General features: G+C 36.9%; 2 protein-coding genes across 2 annotated transcripts in view; one reads left to right on the forward strand and one right to left on the reverse strand.

The window, feature by feature from the left end:
* Positions 1–842: 842 nt before the first annotated feature.
* The window catches only part of LOC142345388 (cytochrome b-c1 complex subunit 2, mitochondrial-like), a 26,608-nt gene continuing 7,921 nt past the window's right edge, over positions 843–19,529 (reverse strand). The window contains exon 2 of the mRNA XM_075397424.1: positions 843–1,354. Within this exon, the coding sequence (XP_075253539.1) occupies positions 894–1,354 (461 nt within the window). The 3' untranslated portion in view covers positions 843–893. The remainder of the gene's footprint in view (positions 1,355–19,529) is intronic.
* LOC142345380 (uncharacterized) lies at positions 12,097–13,439 on the forward strand. Its single transcript, XM_075397417.1, has 4 exons — positions 12,097–12,224; positions 12,400–12,552; positions 12,753–12,984; positions 13,190–13,439. Exons 1-4 carry the CDS (start codon positions 12,117–12,119, stop codon positions 13,309–13,311), a joined length of 615 nt encoding a protein of 204 aa, XP_075253532.1. The 5' UTR covers positions 12,097–12,116; the 3' UTR covers positions 13,312–13,439.

Genomic DNA, 19,529 nt, shown 5'->3' on the forward strand with positions numbered 1-19,529 from the left:
AAAAGTAAGTAGTTGGGAAAGAGACAAACGAAGGCAAAAATAACAAAACTTGGCACCTTGGCAAAAAAAAGCAAAATTTGCTGAGAACCGAAAAAGGGTTCTCAGTTCTTGAAGCTAATATTGCCAGAACAAAATTTTGCCAATAAAATTGATCCATTAAACCACGCGTAAGTTATAAATATGAACTTATTGGCCCCTAAGTGAAAAAAAAAAACTGAAAAATGGCAACATTCCTTACAATTTATTGCATTAGCAATACCTCGCCCTCAAAAAGCAGGCCGGAAAACAATTTCCAGCGTGTATAAGATTTCTATGAACTGTGACTAACAAAAACTGGAGTACCATTTAACAAAAAAAGCAAACACTGCAGAACTTTGGGCTCACTGCAAACAAAAGCAAACACTGCAGAAATTTTTACCTTTAATTTTGGACTAGCAATATTTGCATCATACTTAAAATTTGAAAGCCGCACGTGATCAAAAAAATTTAACTCGCTGAGCGAAAAAATTTTTACACCTAGTTTTCTCGATCTCTCTAAAAAATACGATACGATCAGAAAATCACTCTCTCCTTTCTCTGCTCTTCACTTCTTTCAACCGTTTGACCTAAATATTTAGTCTTCAAGTGCAACAATGACTTTCACATCCGGTTTTATATATACTCCAAAAAACCATCGATCAATAAAGACGCTGCAACAATATTCCTCTACGAGTCATTAAAAAAGAAAACCATAACGCCTCTTCGAGTCATCAAAACAAAATATTCTCATAACTTCTCTTTGAACAGTAAAAAACCACCAATAATAGCTTCCCTGTCGCTTCGCGGCTATTAAAAAAAATCAGTCAGTAACAGGTTTCAATTCAGTTAAGTATGCGTTAAAACATTATCTAAATTTAAATTTGTTCCAAATATGGTACGTGAGAACAGTTCCCGTGGGAAGCCATGCTCTTAGGACCAGTAACGAAGTCTTTGATAGCCTTTTTCAAGTCTTCTTTCGTCACACTATTCAGGATCGAGTTGTATTCATCATTACCAATTGCAGTTCCCATTATCATCTGAGTTGCCATATGTTCAACTTGAGCAGAAGGAGTCGCTAACTCAGTCAGCACTCCTCTTAAATGACTGCTTCGGGCAATTGTTACATGGTCATCATTCAAAGACTCTTCTAGTGTTTTCAGTGACGTCATCAATTTGTCAGCGAGGGTTCCCGCGTTGTCAGCATGGCAACTGATGAGGAATCCGAACAGTCCGGCGTCACTATAGTCGCACTGGAACCCTTTCACCCACTCGCCGTGTTCGTCAGCCAGAGGAAGGTCAAGGAAGTCTATCTGTCCGATAGATGAACTCGATTTTCCTAAATTCACATTTTAATCAAAACTTGAACGCAGCCATGATTTTATAAAAAGATTCTTATTTTTCATTATTCAAGATACTGAAAAAAATGAACTATATATTCAATTCCATAATTTTAAAACCTAGTTTTCAACTATTTCCAGCATTTTGACTTCAATTCAGACAATAAATTATGCAGCTATCACGGAGAGCTAAAAATTTATTTTCAGTGACAATTGGTCGCTGGTTATCAGTAGTAAAGAAATGAAACAAAGAACACCACACCCTAGACAAAATAATTTCAAAACCCTCCCACCAAATTTAAACAAAGAGAGTTGGGGTTGGACATGTGGGACATAGCAACTGTTTCGACCATCCCATTTCATGATGTAACAAAGGAAAACAATAGATTTAGAAAATAAACGGAAGAAAAGTTTCAAACAATTTTCCGAAATGAAATAAATTTTCCGAAACGATAAGAAACAAGACTTCAACACTGAATCTCAAACACAGAAATACTAAGTGAAAATCTTTGGTTGCATGGTAGACAAAAATTAGATGCTATCTTTGTTTTTCAAACACAGAACTTCTCTTTTTGATTTAAGCGTCCACTTAGTAATTCCAACTGGACGAAATACTCTCAAATGACGACAGCCAGTCTGGTAATTATTAAATGTCACAGAAGCAACAAATTTAGTCAGTACCATAAGTACAAATTTAGTCAGCATACTAAAGTAGCACCGCCCTCAAACCTTCGAAAAATGCTAAGACACGTAAATTAGCGCCCCTGGGCGAGACTGGATGGTTATCTTGTAAGATCTTACAAGATTCTTACAAAAAATGTTTATCTTGTAAGATCTTGTAAGACGAATGTTTATCTTGTAAGATCTTGTAAGACGAATGTTTATCTTGTAAGATTCTTATAAGACGAATGTTTATCTTGTAAGATTCTTACAAGTTTAAAGTACTGAGAAAATACTGTTATTTGGCATCTAATAAGGGCAAAAGAGCCATTGGAGTAGGGCGGCACACATACACCAAAAGTGACGGAAACCAAAATTTTTGCTCACTGATGTTAAGGACAGTCATGAAAAGCCGTTTTGCTACGGTAATCGCATTTCAAATACCAATCTTCGTCTTTTTTGCTGTTTCAAGAAATTTTCTCATTGAAATAGGAACAAGCAAGCCTAATTGAGTTCTATCAGGAACAAATTGAAACTATAGTAATGTCATATGCGTTACAAGAAAAGATAATTACTTTTTCGTGCACAAAAATTGCAAAGCCTTGAGGTTAGCTCCTTCAAAGCTTTGCTGTTGCCTGTAAAGTCAACAATGACACAAAACTTGCTTTTTATGGAATTTGGAAAGGCATGAAACAAGTGTTATTTGAGTCAATTTTAAAAACTAAGCATGTGATGGAAGATGATTTTATAAAAAAAGTTTTTTTAATTGAAAAAGCAACAGCAGTAGTTTTCTGATCGTTTTTCTTGTTAATCAAAATTTATTGGTCTATCGCCCGACTCTGACTCAAAACTGCCACCCTTAGAGGCATAAGCACTAACTCTGACGGAAGTTTGGCGCTGGTTTTTGCTGATATTTTTTATCAATTGAATGTTTCTTTTTCGCATTATATTAATTATCGTTCTTAAACAATTTTTAACGATTTTCGATTATAATTTGTTTCACATACTGCATCAAAGCATCAAAAAGGCAACAACACTTTGAGAGAAGGACGGCAGACAAGCGCAAAAAGTAGCGGAACTAAAAATCATTAGTCACTGACCTTACGTACAGTCATGAAAAAGGCGTTTTGCAACTGAAATAGAATTTCAAATACCAATCTCTCCTTTTTTGCTGTTTCAAGAAATTTTCTCATTGAAATAGGAACAAGCAAGCTTAATTGTGTTCTATCAGGAACAAATTGAAACTATAGTAATGTCATATGCGTTACAAGAAAAGATAATTACTTTTTCGTGCACAAAAATTGCAAAGCCTTGAGGTTAGCTCCTTCAAAGCTTTGCTGTTGCCTGTAAAGTCAACAATGACACAAAACTTGCTTTTTATGGAATTTGGAAAGGCATGAAACAAGTGTTATTTGAGTCAATTTTAAAAACTAAGCATGTGATGGAAGATGATTTTATAAAAAAAGTTTTTTTAATTGAAAAAGCAACAGCAGTAGTTTTCTGATCGTTTTTCTTGTTAATCAAAATCTATTGGTCTATCGCCCGCCTCTGACTCAAAACTGCCACCCTTAGAGGCATAAGCACTAACTCTGACGGAAGTTTGGCGCTGGTTTTTGCTGATATTTTTTATCAATTGAATGTTTCTTTTTCGCATTATATTAATTATCGTTCTTAAACAATTTTTAACGATTTTCGATTATAATTTGTTTCACATACTGCATCAAAGCATCAAAAAGGCAACAACACTTTGAGAGAAGGACGGCAGACAAGCGCAAAAAGTAGCGGAACTAAAAATCATTAGTCACTGACCTTACGTACAGTCATGAAAAAGGCGTTTTGCAACTGAAATAGAATTTCAAATACCAATCTCTCCTTTTTTGCTGTTTCAAGAAATTTTCTCATTGAAATAGGAACAAGCAAGCTTAATTGTGTTCTATCAGGAACAAATTGAAACTATAGTAATGTCATATGCGTTACAAGTAAAGATAATTACTTTTTCGTGCACAAAAATTGCAAAGCCTTGAGGTTAGCTCCTTCAGAGCTTTGCTGTTGCCTGTAAAATATACAATCACATAAAACTTGCTTTTTATAGAATTCGAAAAAGCATGAAATAAGTGTTATTTGTGCCAATTTTTTTTTAAAATGCATGTGATGGAAGATGCTTTTAAAAAACATTTTTTTTATTTGAAAAGGCAACAGCAATATGTTTTCTGATCCTTTTTCTTGTTAATCAAAACTTATTGGTCTATCACCTGCGTCTGAAAAACACTGCCGCACATAAATGCATAAGAATTAACTCTGACGGAAGTTTGCATATGGTTTTGCTGATATTTTTTATCAATTGAATGTTTCTTTTTCGCATTATAATAATTATCTTTCTTAAATACTTTTTTGCGATTTTCGACTGTATTTTGTTTCACATACTGCATCTTAGCATCAAAGAGGCAACAACACTTTGAGAGAAGGACGGCAGACAAGCGCAAAAAGTAGCGGAACTAAAAATCATTAGTCACTGACCTTACGTACAGTCATGAAAAAGGCGTTTTGCAACTGAAATAGAATTTCAAATACCAATCTCTCCTTTTTTGCTGTTTCAAGAAATTTTCTCATTGAAATAGGAACAAGCAAGCTTAATTGTGTTCTATCAGGAACAAATTGAAACTATAGTAATGTTATTTGCGTTGCAAGAAAAGATAATTACATTTTCGTGCACAAATTCTGCAAAGCCTTGAGGTTAGCTCCTTCAAGGCTTTGCTGTTGCCTGTAAAATATACAATCACATAAAACTTGCTTTTTATAGAATTCGAAAAAGCATGAAATAAGTGTTATTTGTGCCAATTTTTTTTTAAAATGCATGTGATGGAAGATGCTTTTAAAAAACATTTTTTTTATTTGAAAAGGCAACAGCAATATGTTTTCTGATCCTTTTTCTTGTTAATCAAAACCTATTGGTCTATCACCTGCGTCTGAAAAACACTGCCGCACAAAAATGCATAAGAATTAACTCTGACGGAAGTTTGCATATGGTTTTGCTGATATTTTTTATCAATTGAATGTTTCTTTTTCGCATTATAATAATTATCTTTCTTAAATACTTTTTTGCGATTTTCGACTGTATTTTGTTTCACATACTGCATCTTAGCATCAAAGAGGCAACAACACTTTGAGAGAAGGACGGCAGACAAGCGCGAAAAGTAGCGGAGCTCAAAATCATTAGTCACTGACCTTACGTACAGTCATGAAAAAGGCGTTTTGCAACTGAAATAGAATTTCAAATACCAATCTTTGTTTTTTTTTTGCTGTTTCAAGAAATTTTCTCATTGAAATAGGAACAAGCAAGCTTAATTGTGTTCTATCAGGAACAAATTGAAACTATAGTAAAGTTATTTGCGTTACAAGAAAAGATAATTACATTTTCGTGCACAAATTCTGCAAAGCCTTGAGGTTAGCTCCTTCAAGGCTTTGCTGTTGCCTGTAAAATATACAATCACATAAAACTTGCTTTTCATAGAATTCGAAAAAGCATGAAATAAGTGTTATTTGTGCCAATTTTTTTTTTAAAATGCATGTGATGGAAGATGCTTTTAAAAAACATTTTTTTTATCTTAAAAGGCAACAGCAATATGTTTTCTGATCCTTTTTCTTGTTAATCAAAACTTATTGGTCTATCACCTGCGTCTGAAAAACACTGCCGCACATAAAAGCATACGAATTAACTCTGACGGAAGTTTGCATATGGTTTTGCTGATATTTTTTATCAATTGAATGTTTCTTTTTCGCATTATAATAATTATCTTTCTTAAATACTTTTTTGCGATTTTCGACTGTATTTTGTTTCACATACTGCATCTTAGCATCAAAGAGGCAACAACATTTTGCGAGTAGGACAGCAGGCAAGCGCAAAAGGTAGCGGAATTAAAAATCATTAGTCATTGACCTGACGTACAGTCATGAAAAAGCCGTTTTGCAACGGAAATAGAATTTCAAATATCAATCTCTCCTTTTTTTGCTGTTTCAAGAAAATTTCTCATTGAAATAGGAGCAAGCAAGCTTAATTGAGTTCTATCAGGAACAAATTGACACTATAGTAATGTTATATGCGTTACAAGAAAAGATAATTACAATTTCGTGCACAAAAATTCCAAAGCCTTGAGGTCAGCTCCTTCAAAGCTTTGCTGTTGCCTGTAAAATCATTAATGACATAAAACTTGCTATTAATTGAATTAGTGGTTTACTTCAAATACACGACTGTAAACGTGTCAGTTGAAGGATACATAGAGTATTCGATCTGAAAGATAATAAACCACTTTTCTGTACAAACTATTACAGACCTGGCCTTATTCTGATCCATTTTTTGGAAGCTTCTGCTAATAACTACTAACTCTTGCTCTGTTTTACTATATTCTTCACTGCATTTCGTCTTTTGCAAACTAAATTTTGATGTAAACTAAAAGTGTGGATATAATTATGCTTTTTTTAAGCATAAATTTTGTGTTTTTATTTTTTTAAAAAGTTTTTCTTCAAAAAGAACAAAAAGTTTGACGGATTGGTTATTTTCTGCATTTAAAACTGAACTAACCATAGTCACCCTTGTGTTTAAAGACTAAAAAGCTAAACTTTACTATTATTATGGTTGCTGTTAGCGATCATGTGTTGGAGATTTACAAAGAAACATTAAAAAACGTCAAAAAAACGTTTTGAAGTTTTGTTCGTTGCAAAGACCTTTCTTTAAATTTCTTGATCAACTCATTACTTAAATATTCTTTTTAACTTTAAATATGATCGCTTTATGCTACGAAAAGAATAAAAAACTATTTTAACTGTGTGAATAATAGAAAATTATAATCCGATCCATAGAAACCTTTCCGTACTTTCAAGTCAACTTTTTGTGTACCTATTTTCGTTTTATTAGACAAGTCCATTAAGGAAGTTTAATTACTTGGAGCTTGTGTGTGATTAGCACCACAATTGAGCACAATATATATATTTGCCTTAATGTTCCTTTTTATATGCAAAAACTCCAGCTAAATCACAAGGTTGGTTCCTAATTTTGGAAATCATGACAAATTCTTTGACCTCTTACGTTTCGAATAATATGTTAAAACCAACATATTATAGCGCAAAATAACCGTCATTAAACGGTCTGTTGATTGGTTTATAGAGTTATAGAAATAAAGCTCATTGAACAACAAATATTTAGCAAAATATGACAGATTGGGCAGATTTTTGAGCATTTTTTGGAAATCTTCTGCTAATACCGGCTAGCTACGGTTTTGTTTTAGTACGTTCTATAGCTTATTTTTTAGCTCATTATATGTACTTTTCAAAAATATAATATGTTGATATAGTTACATGTGTTAATAAGGAGAAATTTAGCTCTGTGCTAGCCCTAACATGGCCGAAAATTCGGAAAAAAGTATGATTTTCAAAGTTGTTTGTATTAATAACTTTTTTGTTAGCCAGTGTTATAACTCGTATTATAGCTCATTTTCTAGCATTTTTTCTCTACTTTACAACCATATGTATAACTTTTAAAACAAATTCCGTTTAAATACTTTTTTTAACCATTTTCTGGCATGTCATCAAAATCACTGAATTTCGACACTCCGACCCCAGAATCGTCAAAAAAATTTTGAAAAATTGTCTGACAAACTATATATATTTTGAAAGCTTATTATCTCCTGAGTTCAAAACAGTTTAAATTTTTCAATTTCGTCCATTGGTTGTGGAGTTATTAGCCATTGTTTTGACCCAACCTGAAAATTTCGAATTTCGGCCCTCCCGAACTTTTTGTAACGTGTCGGTACTTTCACAACACCCACCTGGTCAAATTTGCATCGTCTGGTTCGGACCCCAGAATATATCTTTAAACCCGTTTTTAACCCAGTTCCTGTCGAAATTACAGGGTGCCACTTAGCTGGTTAGATTCTCCTCGATGAGAGCTTTCCAATGATATAACTTTTAGCCTGGCTTCAAAATGGGGTTTGCTCACTAATCCCGCCCATCCCCTCAACGTCTCTGGACGCATTTGCCACTTCAGCTGTGATATATCTGACCTGAACTGAGAACCTCCACTCTGCAGAGGCAGCGCGATACGCTTGCATGGAGGTGTAATGGAAGTGGTTGCGTTGTGAAGGTACCCTGTATTGAAGTAATATGAAAGTGATATTTTCGAAATTAACTGGGGTCCGATATATGAAGCATGTTAGGTGGGTGTACTGTCGTGACAGTGACAGCGGGGCTGCCAGCCAGTAACGTCTGGACAGTGTATATGTGGTAATAATGTGGTATTAATGATGTAATAGTCGTACTGATGGGCTATCGATGATGGGACCATAAATACACAATATCTGTGACTGAAAGTCAATGTGTGGCTCATTTTTCAGATAGTTGTTGATTGCCAAGTTGAATCATTGAAGTGTACCAGTCAGAACAAGGAGAATTCGCACTTGACTTCGCATAATGAGCTCCCAGTGAGTATCTTCCGTATTGCCCAGTATTCTGATATATGTGTATGGTTTATAACAGTTTTTGGGTGTTTTTACCACCTGAGCTATGTCAGGGTAGTTGCTATACATGCTGTACTACCCAGATTGAGGTCACCGACCAAAACCAAGTGATTTCAGACCGAACAGATGTATGATCAGACCGGTTTCTATTTAATGCTCAGTGGTACCCATTTTCGGGCATATTTCAGAATTTTAGCCCCCCCAGCACCGCTGGGACAGTAGTAACAGTTGTAGTAGGTCTGGTATGGTCCAGGATGAGTTGCCAGACCATAATCAACCATGATCAACCATGATCAGACCGAATTGACCCTTGCGCAGACCTCATTTTGGGTGATACCCCGTAACACCCATTTTTGGGCATATTTTTGAATTATAGCCCCCCAGCGCTGCTGGGACAGTAGTAACAGTTGTAGTAGGTCTGGTATGGTCCAGGATGAGTTGCCAGACCATAATCAACCATGATCAACCATGATCAGACCGAATTGACCCTTGCGCAGACCTCATTTTGGGTGATACCCCGTAACACCCATTTTTGGGCATATTTTTGAATTATAGCCCCCCCCAGCGCTGCTGGGACAGTAGTAACAGTTGTAGTAGGTCTGGTATGGTCCAGGATGAGTTGCCAGACCATAATCAACCATGATCAACCATGATCAGACCGATTTGACCCTTGCGCAGACCTCATTTTGGGTGATACCCCGTAACACCCATTTTTGGGCATATTTTTGAATTTTAGCCCCCCCAGCACTGCTGGGACAGTACTAACAGTTGTAGTAGGTCTGGTATGGCCCAGGATGAGGTGCCAGGCCATATCCAACCATGAGAAGTCATTATCAGACTGAATTGACTTTTGAACAGACCTCATTCTGGGTGATACCCCGTGACACCCATTTTTGGGCATATTTTTGAATTTTAGCCCCCCCAGCACTGCTGGGACAGTACTAACAGTTGTAGTAGGTCTGGTATGGCCCCGGATGAGGTGCCAGGCCATATCCAACCATGAGCAGTCATTGTCAGACTGAATTAACCCTTGAACAGACCTATTTTTAGCTGATACCCTGTTGTACCCATATTTGGGCTTATTTTTGTTTATTAGGTCCCCAGCACCACTGGAACAGTAATAGCAGTTATTGTATGTCTAGAATGGCTGAGGTTGAGGTCTCAGACTATATCCAACCATGGTCATACTGTTTTGGCCGAATTGAGACTTGATCAGACCAACTCCCACGTAGAAATGATGTAATAACCCATTTTCGGGCATATTTTTATGTTTCGATCCTTTAGCTTTGCTGGCATAGTTGTAACAGTGGTACTAGTAGTAGTAGTAACAGTTTGTGTAGCAGGACTGAAGCCGAGTAACGGGTCGTTGATACTCTGAGTCAATCACTTTGACTCAATGTTGAATTGAACCTATATATCGGAGAAATATTTGTATGAATATTTAATGTAATCTTGTTTGGAAATCATAGTCAAAGTTCTCTGCATGCTCTGGAAGGGACATGTAGAGAGAAACGCCCGTGTAAACATTGATTAAATTCGGCTTAGATGTTCTAAAATCTTTTCATTTGCTAATTTTCAATTTTTCTCAGGCCGCTAAGAGTATCCGAACCCAAAAGATCGCAGCGAATGATTGAAAAGTCAAACAAGCCTCAGCGCGAAGATTTAGATGTACCGAAGGATCTTGCCTGTATGTTTTATTTTGCGTGTGATGGAAAGTACTCAAAAGTTTTGGTTGCTGGCAAAAAGAGGTGGCCTGATGATTGGACCTTATCCGACAAGTTATCTCTGTCTGAAGGAGACTTTGTTACTCTCAAGTGCGGGCCAAAGTACAATATTGAAGCACAAGGCGAGTTCGTGCTTCAAGGGAGTGAGAAGCATGTTACGAGAGCTATTAGCAAAATCTGCGTATTGAGGGAAAGCGGTCATGACGTCAGTCAAATTGAGGCGCAAAAAATTTTTGACGAAGTTTTGAACAAGGATAAACCAATTTTGCCTGAATCTCAAGACGAGGACGACGATTTTGTCCCGGCAAGCCCGGAAACAAGGGGTAGAAAAGTACCAAGGCTGCAAAAAGATGTGGCAATTTTTGATGACGATGAAATTCCAGACGAAACTAACATTGATTGCGAATTTTACAACGAATTTTTGGAATACACAAAGGCCAAAAAGGATGCTGGGCCTTCCTCAGCTAGAAAAACACCAGAGTCTCAAAGACCTAGTGCTCAAGAGGTAAGCATTAGTAGTATAGTCTCCACTTTTAAGTATAGTACTGTTAAATTTTGATTTTGATAACGCAAATTAATTACCTAAGAATTGAAGAGGGGGTAGCCAAAATAAACCTGGCGGGATTGTAAAAGCCTTTTTAGCGCTCTTTTAAGCTTTTGTCTGTGTTTTCTAAGGAGTACAATTGGGAGAAGTTTCATCACTTGATGGAGCGCATTGCTGCTAGACTAGACGCGAGCAATGAAGTTCTTGCACAGTATATGAGCTTCGCAAAGAAAGCGATGGACGAGATTAATAGACTTCATCAAAATTCGCAGCCGAACCTGAACACAGCTGAACCGGATGAGGAAATAGACGAGGGAGAGGTTGAAAAATACGTCTTCAGCGGAGTAAATCTACTTGCTCTAGGTGGTACGACTTACAGAGAAAAAGCTTTAAATATCGCTAATACAATGTGGACAGAAGATGAGAGAGCCAGATACTGCATCGAGCCAAAAAAGCAGCTTACAAAGCATCGAAAGCTGATAAAGAAAGAAGCGACGTATTCCGTGAGGTGATGGGAATAATAATGAAGAGCGACTTCTCGGAAGAAAGTTATCGTTCAATTCTGAGATATGTGAATCAACAAGGATTGGACATAGACAGCAAACGTCGAAGATCGCTCCAAAAAGAGAATCATCCCCCTTCTAATGAATGTGCATCTGTGAATTAGGTTACGCTCTGCAAGGGACGTAACAATGATAAGATAAACATGTAACTTAAGTTTGTAAGATTTTTATTTCGTTCACCGATTAAATGTTCCTAAGCTCTTTTGAGAGTTCGATTGACTCCGTTTATATTCGATCTGTTAATATGATCCGTTAATAAGAATTCGGCGTAGGTAGGGTTAGTATTTTGACACCGTAGCTGATTGCAGGTAGATGCTGAAAAAAAGATGCTGTAACTTTGTTTGCGAGATTTTATTCAACTATTTGTTAATGTTTGTTAATGTTAGTTAACTCTTTAGTGCTTGTTTGAATCCTGAAACTGGACGAAGCTAAGATTATCATTTTGTCAATATAGTAGATAATAGCTGCGTTTTCTGCAGTAATTTTTTGCAGTTGAAAAATTTGTAATATCCGGAAAAATTCAGACTTTTTGCTATTATTGTAGACGTTTCTCTTGTTTTATTCTTATTCGTTCTGCCGTTAGATTTAAGTTCTGTTTTGTTTATAAGCAAATTGATGCCTTATTTCTGGAACCTAATTCAATTTTTTTTTGAATTTTTGATAGAATGCGAAATGCCCAAGTAAAAACTTTGGATCTTAACTGATGGTCTTCAAAAAAAAAATTGCCTTCAGATTTGCGTTGCGCTTAATTTCGTTGAGAAATGGAGAAGATAGATGATAATCAATGTAGTTCTGCCAAATTCTCTATGAAACCTGTTGTTTTGTCAGAAGATCAAGGAAGTAGAGATGCTAACTCAGCGAACAATGAGGTAAAGTTCATCGTTTGTTTAAAGGATATTCTATGATCTCAGCTAGGATCAAATGGTTTTTGGGAATATTTTCGAAATTATTTGCTCAGAAAGTTTTCTAAATGAGATTTTAATGGTTACTATGAGAGTTGAAGTAGGACTACGTCATATGACTTTGTCTTGGTTGTGGTTTCAGCATGTCTTAAAAGCTAAGAAACTGAAGTTGGACGAGAAAGGAGTTTGCATTAACGCCTTGAAAAATGTTGAGGAAGCACTGAGGCGTAGCAACAAATTGGAAGTTGAGGCGCGCAACCAAATGCTAGCGGTTTCGAAGATGCTCAGGCAAATCGTTAGTTAGCTGAATACTCTGTTTCGAGGTTTTGTTATAGTAGTTGAGCGGATTAATTCCTATCTTTCTGGTTTTTAAATGCGTCAATGTTTATTTACAATATGGCATCACGCTCTCCGCTGGACTTTTGAGTGTAATGTCTGTTAGCAGTTTTACGGGAAAGCGTTTTTAGTTGACTGAGAGAAATATTTTTTGTTCAGAATACCAAGGAGGCTGAGAAGCGTCGTAAAGAAGCTAACAAACATCTTTTCTATAAAGGAAAGGACCTCCTGGCGTATGACGGTGCACGAGATGACTATGCTGGTTTTGGTCGTTACCTAAGCCGGTGCATTCTTTCGAAGGAAGAGCGCATGAAAACTTGCTGGTTTGCGCAGCGGATGACTATAAAAGGGAGAGTTAATGCCTCTATTGAGGACGAAAAATTTTTTCGGGGTAACTTTTTTAAGCTCTCTGAGTGGATGTTTTTTATGATCTAAACTTTAGTCAACTTAAGCATATCTCGAGCACTATTATAGAGAGAAGTTTTTCTTGAAAAACGCTGTACAGAACAGTGACTGCGCTTAGTTGTAGTTTGAAATCTTGAGATTGTTTCAATGTGTTAGTAGTTTATTCGTATAATCAACTATTAGTTGTTTAGATGCTGTCAAAATGTTCTGCGGTGACAACTTGTATGCTCTCCGTCGGGTTAAGGATGCGGCAAATGCATTGGGAGTCAGAGAACGTGCTTCATTGAGTTCTGGTGTATCTGACAATAACTAGAAACATAATTATTCTACTGGTGTTCATGTTTTGTGTATAGTTGATTTCATGCAATTGCGTTTTTGTCAGCGCTCTGAAAAGGACGCTGGCAGTTTTTGAAAAGTTTTTGATATTGTAACTAGTTTTACGTGAACTTCTGCATCTGTGAAACATTGTTTCCGTTACATTTAAATACTTATGAAGACGCAAATTATGTGAGCCTTTGTTTTTGTGCACAATAATTCATTGTAGTTTTGCTCTAGAAAATTGTTGAGATAAGACAGGCTTCAGATCAATTTCAGTTGAAAACTTACTCCGAATTTGTCGAAAGGCGTTCTGATTTTTAAACATTTTTCCAGAAAAGAATGACTCAGAGCAACGCGAAATTCTATTCATCTGCAGCAAAAAGTTTTGTTCAGTCGGGTGTGAATTGGAAACAGCTAGCCAAAATTGACTCTGAATTGACAAAAAAGTGGGTAGATGGGACCAATTTCTCTTCTCACAAAATAGTGGTTTCTGAGGAGAGAGACGAAAGAAGCGATGATGAGGTTTTTTTGCATGGTTTTCTTGATGGAGAATATGGTAAGAGTAAGCTATCGGTGGACTACAAAACTGTAAGTTATTTACCATCAGGCAATTTTCAACAAATTGGATTGTTTGCGAAGCAAAATGTAGAGAAGGGTGAAACTATTAACGGCATAATTGGTTTTCTTGCTGAAATAACTGATAATGAAATTGTTCCCGGTTTTAACGATGTGTCAATTCTCTATAGCGAGTTAAAAAATGTGCAATGGGTAATGTTAGGACCAATATCGTTTGTGAACGCATCTTGTAAGTCAAACATTGAATATAGGCAAAAAGGACGACTGGTATATTGTGTGGCGTTAAGAAATATTAAAGTAGGAGAGGAACTAACAGTGTTTTATTACAGGCATTTCTTCGGAAATTTCAATGTTGACTGCTTATGCCCATATAAAACCCGGCACGGTGACCCCTGCCCTGCTGACCCAGAGCCATTAAAAAAGCGAAGGAAGCAGGAGCATAATTTAAGCAATTTTTCTACTCCGCAAGGTAACGGAGAAGCTTTCTTGTCGTCTCGGACTCCGGTAAGAAAAATTTTTCTCGAAAAGTTGCCGCCGCGTCGTGCTCTCTACGGAACGCCTGCTGACAATGATGAAGATGATACAGACCTGCTTCTCTCCTACGAATCGGTTTTTGGCGATATCGAATCAAATCGTAGCCCGCAGCGGGAAAACGTTATGCACAGTTTAGATAGGTTTGATGCAGATTTTGAGGCGAGCACTGAAAATTTAGGCTCCGAGGAAAACGAAGTTGTTGATTCTACTCCTCTAAGGCTCGATGTTTTCGAGGATGACGCGGATAATCGGTTCGAACGCAATGATGATATTATTAGGAATTCTCTATTTCAGGACAACGAAACAACGCTGTTTGCTGGATCGCATTTCTCAACAGAGTCTTTCATGCGTGAATTTGATTGCATTTCTGACCAGCATAAACTTTCAAAAGTTGCGCGTTCTGATTTTTTAAAACTAGTTGCAAAAGTTTTACCTGTTCCCAATAATCTATTTGAAAAACTATCAATTTTTCACCTGCCGACCGTCAGTAAAACAGATTTTGAAAATGCAAGCTTTTGTTGTGTAGACATTAAAACTCAAATTGAAAAAATCCTTTTGAAAAATGCAAAGTTTGTGTCGGCTTCCTGGAGCAGTGATTGCTCATGGGAAACAAATTGGGATTGTTTTTTTCGACAGGAAGTTCAGTTAGTTCTAAATATCGACGGTGCGCCTGTTTTCAAGTCATCTAAGTTCTCTGTGTGGCCAATTTGGGTTCAAGTTTTTAATCTACCACCTAAATTGAGAGGTGCTTTTTCTAATCTGGCCCTTTTAGGACTCTGGCATGGAAAATCAAAGCCGGATTTTGCAAAACTTTTGCCGCTAATGGTTTTTGAAATAGAGTCTCTAACTGAATCAAAATTAAATGTTGAAAATCTAGGAACGCTGAGATTTCGTGTCCGTTCTTTTGTTGCTGACATGCCTGCAACTGCATGTATACTGTGCATGGTTCAATTTAATGGATACTCTTCCTGCCCGCACTGTTATATAAAGGGTTTTTCAAAAAATCGGAGAATGCTTTTCCCTGTTAGAAAATGTTTCAAGTTGCGTGAAGCGAAGGATTTTCAAGCTTGTGGCTACATTGCAGAAGTTTCTAAAACCGTAGCGTCTGGTGTGAAATCGCTGACACCATTGCATAAAGTTATGACCTTACCATGGGATTGCCCTATTGATCCAATGCATCAGATTTTTTTAGGTACCGGAAAAGTGCTCTCAAAATTAATTGTTTCTCAAGCTAAAGGTGTTTTGTTTGAAACCGCCGAGGCGCAGATAAAGCTAATCAAAATTCCTTTTGATGTAAAACACAGAGTAAAATCGTTAACCGAAATAACTTTCTGGAAGGCATTTGACTTCAAAATATTTTTTTTCCACGTCGGACCTCTCATATTTAGAAACTTGAAAATTTCAAAATTGCTCTATAAAAGTTTTTGCACGCTGTCGGTGGCTATTAGGCTGTTAAGTGATAAAAAAGTCTTAGATGCTAATATCATGGAAGCTGAAAATTTGATAGATCTTTTCTTCGAAAGTTTTGTTGATCTCTATGGCATTGATTCGCAATCGTTCAATTTTCATACAATGAGGCATATTTGCGAACAGGTCAGACGCATCGGACCCCTGTGGCTTTTTACTGCGTTTTGCTTTGAGTCGGCTAATCATGGTTTACTTAGTGCAGTGCAAGGTACCATAAAAAGACCTGAATCAATTGTGCATCAATTCATAAAACATCAAGCATCTTTCGCGAATGCCCAGGAGTCAACTCATGTGAACTATCTGAAAGGACTAACAGTTGTCGATGATGTAGTAAGAGATTTTTGTAAAGAGAGTGGAGTTGATTTCTTCTTTTCTCGCTTTATAAGTCCGTTTGGTCAATGTTTTGCTTCCATGTCTTACACTAGAATTGGCAGTAATCTCGGCGACTGTCTGTTTCAGCTGGGCGATAAACGTTTTTTCCGAGTGGAAACATATTTTTCCTCTAGTGAAAGCACTTATGCTGTAGGTAAGGCCGCCAAAAATGTGCAAAAACTTGATCTTCTTGAAAATGAAATTACATATGATTTTTTCTATGAACTTTTTGGACTGGAAGAACTCGAAATCATTTCAACTGACAATATTATCAGTAAAACTGTTGTCTTAGTGCAGGGAAGCACTCTGTTAGTGAGTGTTATGAGGGAAGGTTTTGAACATAATTAAATCCTTTTTTTTGCCGTTTTTTGTTTTTTGTTTTTTTTTGTTTTTTCGTTTTTTTCCTTAGCTGCGCTGAAAGGGCCAGCTAGTTCTTGGGCTTTAAATTTTTTATTAATTTTCATCATCTGTTTTAGAAATTCCTTCGTCATTGTGGGTGACAGCAACCTCGTCCGCTTAGGGGAACAAATTGAAGAGGACATCATGCTCCGCAGTTTCAATGTGAAAACATTTTGCAAGCCTGGAATGCGGGCAAAACATCTAGATGCCAACGATCTCCTTTACTGTAGCAAATTTTCACACTGCCTGATAATGTTAGGGAATAATGATGTCAGTCAGCATCCAACGAAAGCCTGGATCAAACCCGAATCTCCCATTAAAACTGCAGCTCGGATAGCTGGCTTTGCTCTTAGATTAAAAAGTAAAAACGTTAGAGTGAAAGTTATTGGCCTCCTCTCGCGACCTGATGTAAACTATAACTTAGTAAAGGAAACTAATTATTTCCTGATGCTTATCTTGGGAGTGGATTATGTAGGTCCTAGAAAAATTCACTCCAGTCATTTCATTCGCCCAGGATTTCCCCGAGACTTAGCGCATCTTAATTATCATGGCAAAAAGCGGGTTCTGTCTCTGTTCCTGCGTATTATCCGAAGTAGATATGAGTAATCTTACCATTAACTTTATCTCAAACTTCATCTATTGGTATTTATATTAATAAAAACAATACATATTTACCAAATGCTTTACTGATAACTTGTTTTCTCTTATCTATTCGAGATTGTTCAATGTTAATGTTTCTGTAGCATGTTTATTCTATTAATAATTTCAAAAAACCAAATAAAAAATAAAAAAAACAAGCAAAATCATTGCAAAATCAAAAAAATAGTTATAGATTATTGTTGTTAATATTTGTTTTTGGTTAATTGTTTCTTGGTATTTAATCGGAAAATAGTTGAGAGTTTGACGTTATGTTGTTCAAATTTCTGTTCTGTCAACTATTTGTTTGTTGGTATCTATTCGAGATTATTCGATGTTAATATTACTGCATCATGGTTATTCTATTAGTATTTACAAAAAAAATTCAAAAAAAAATTGAAAAACCTTTAAAAAAGAAAAAGGCGAAAACAAAATTAGCTGTTATAGAATAGCCGTGTTCATATTTGTTTTTGATTACTTGTTTCTTTGTATTTATTCGGGAGTTAATAAAAGTTTGACGTTATTTTGTTCAATTTACCGTTCAGGTTGATAATTCATGCTTAATAATTTATGATAATTTGTTTTTTGATTACTTGTTTATTGGCTTCTATTCGAGATTGTTCGATGTTAATGTTCCTGCCTCATAGTTATGCTAAAAATTGTTGCAAAAAACAAGAATTAAAAACTGCAAAACCATAAAATAAAACGAGAAAAGAAAAAATTATCTTTAATAGTGGCAGATTTGTTTGAAAAATGAAACATGGTTGACAGTATTAAGCACTTATCTTCAAAAAGCTGCGCTGTAAGGGCCAGCCGAAAGTTATATGAAAATCGAAAAAATTTTCCTGAACTCCGAAACGACTTTTCCTTCAATCTGGTCTGGACTTCAATTCGGAATGTGAAGATGGAAACTAAAGGAGTTGACAGTTGGTGATAACGAGCGACAGGCAAGTTGTCCGCCGACGCTTTTCGGGCACGTCGTGCCCTGTTTTGGACACACCGTGTCCTTTTTTTTCCTTTTTTGCTTTTCTTTTTTGGTGCGCTTTGTTTTTTTCTGGGGTGGATTTCAAGGGGGAACATAGCGTCCAGGATTTTGCTTATGCACAATTAAGATTCAAGGTGTTGGTTCCTGTTTGGCCACTTGAGCCTAAGGATTTGCTTTTGGGTGTTTTGACGGTTTCACCCCTCCCTTTAGCGTGCGCTTTTTTGTTGTTTTCTCCGTGTCGTGCCTTTTTCCGTTTTTTGGCGTGCGCTGCGTTCTTTTTTCTTTGAGGATAGAGGGTACTAATGATGCCTTCGGAGGCAATGTGAGTTTTCTGCCTGTGCTTTTTGGGCACATCGTGCCCTGTTTTTGGGACACACCGTGTTCCTTCTTCTTTTTTTGCTCCTCTCGTTTTTCGTTTTTTTCTGGTGTGCTTTTCCTTTTTTTTGGTGGGTTCGATGGGGCACATATAGTGTCCCTTACTTTGCGCTGCTTGCTTTCTTTTTTGTTTACTGGTAATTTGCTTTGCCCAGTTTGTGCTTATGCACAATTAAGATTCAAGGTGTTGGTTCCTGTTTGGCCACTTGAGCCTAAGGATTTGCTTTTGGGTGTTTTGACGGTTTCACCCCTCCCTTTGGCGTGCGCTTTTTTGTTGTTTTCTCCGTGTCGTGCTTTTTTTCCGTTTTTTGGCGTGCGCTGCGTTCTGTTTTCTTTGAGGATAGAGGGTACTAATGATGCCTTCGGAGGCAATATCAGTTTTCCGCCTGAGCTTTTTGGGCACATCGTGGCCTGTTTTTGGGACACACCGTGTTCCTTCTTTTTTTTGCTCCTCTCGTTTTTCGTTTTTTTCTGGTGTGCTTTTCCTTTTTTTGGTGGGTTCGATGGGGCACATATAGTGTCCCTTATTTTGCGCTGTTTGCTTTCTTTTTTGTTTACTGGGCATTTGCTTTGCCCAGTTTGTGCTTATGCACAATTAAGATTCAAGGTGTTGGTTCCTGTTTGGCCACTTGAGCTTAAGGATTTGCTTTTGGGTGTTTTGACGGTTTCACCCCTCCCTTTGGCGTGCGCTTTTTTGTTGTTTTCTCCGTGTCGTGCTTTTTTTCCGTTTTTTGGCGTGCGCTGCGTTGTTTTCTTTGAGGAAGGAGGGTACTAATGATGCCTTCGGAGGCAATGTGTTTTCCGCCAGCGCTTTTTTGTTATGTTGTGCCTTGTTTTGGGACACACCGTGTTCCTTTTTTTTGCTCCTC

The sequence above is a fragment of the Convolutriloba macropyga genome, chromosome 1, assembly GCF_964194025.1.
Source record: "Convolutriloba macropyga chromosome 1, txConMacr16.3, whole genome shotgun sequence".
Lineage (NCBI taxonomy): Eukaryota > Metazoa > Xenacoelomorpha > Acoela > Convolutidae > Convolutriloba > Convolutriloba macropyga.

Coding starts and splice junctions, on each gene's coding strand:
- LOC142345380 (XM_075397417.1), top strand. CDS start 12,117: ATGGAGAAGATAGATGATAATCAATGTAGTTCTGCCAAATTCTCTATG. Junction 12,225..12,399: donor CTAACTCAGCGAACAATGAG/GTAAAGTTCATC, acceptor TTGTGGTTTCAG/CATGTCTTAAAAGCTAAGAA. Junction 12,985..13,189: donor GGACGAAAAATTTTTTCGGG/GTAACTTTTTTA, acceptor TTAGTTGTTTAG/ATGCTGTCAAAATGTTCTGC.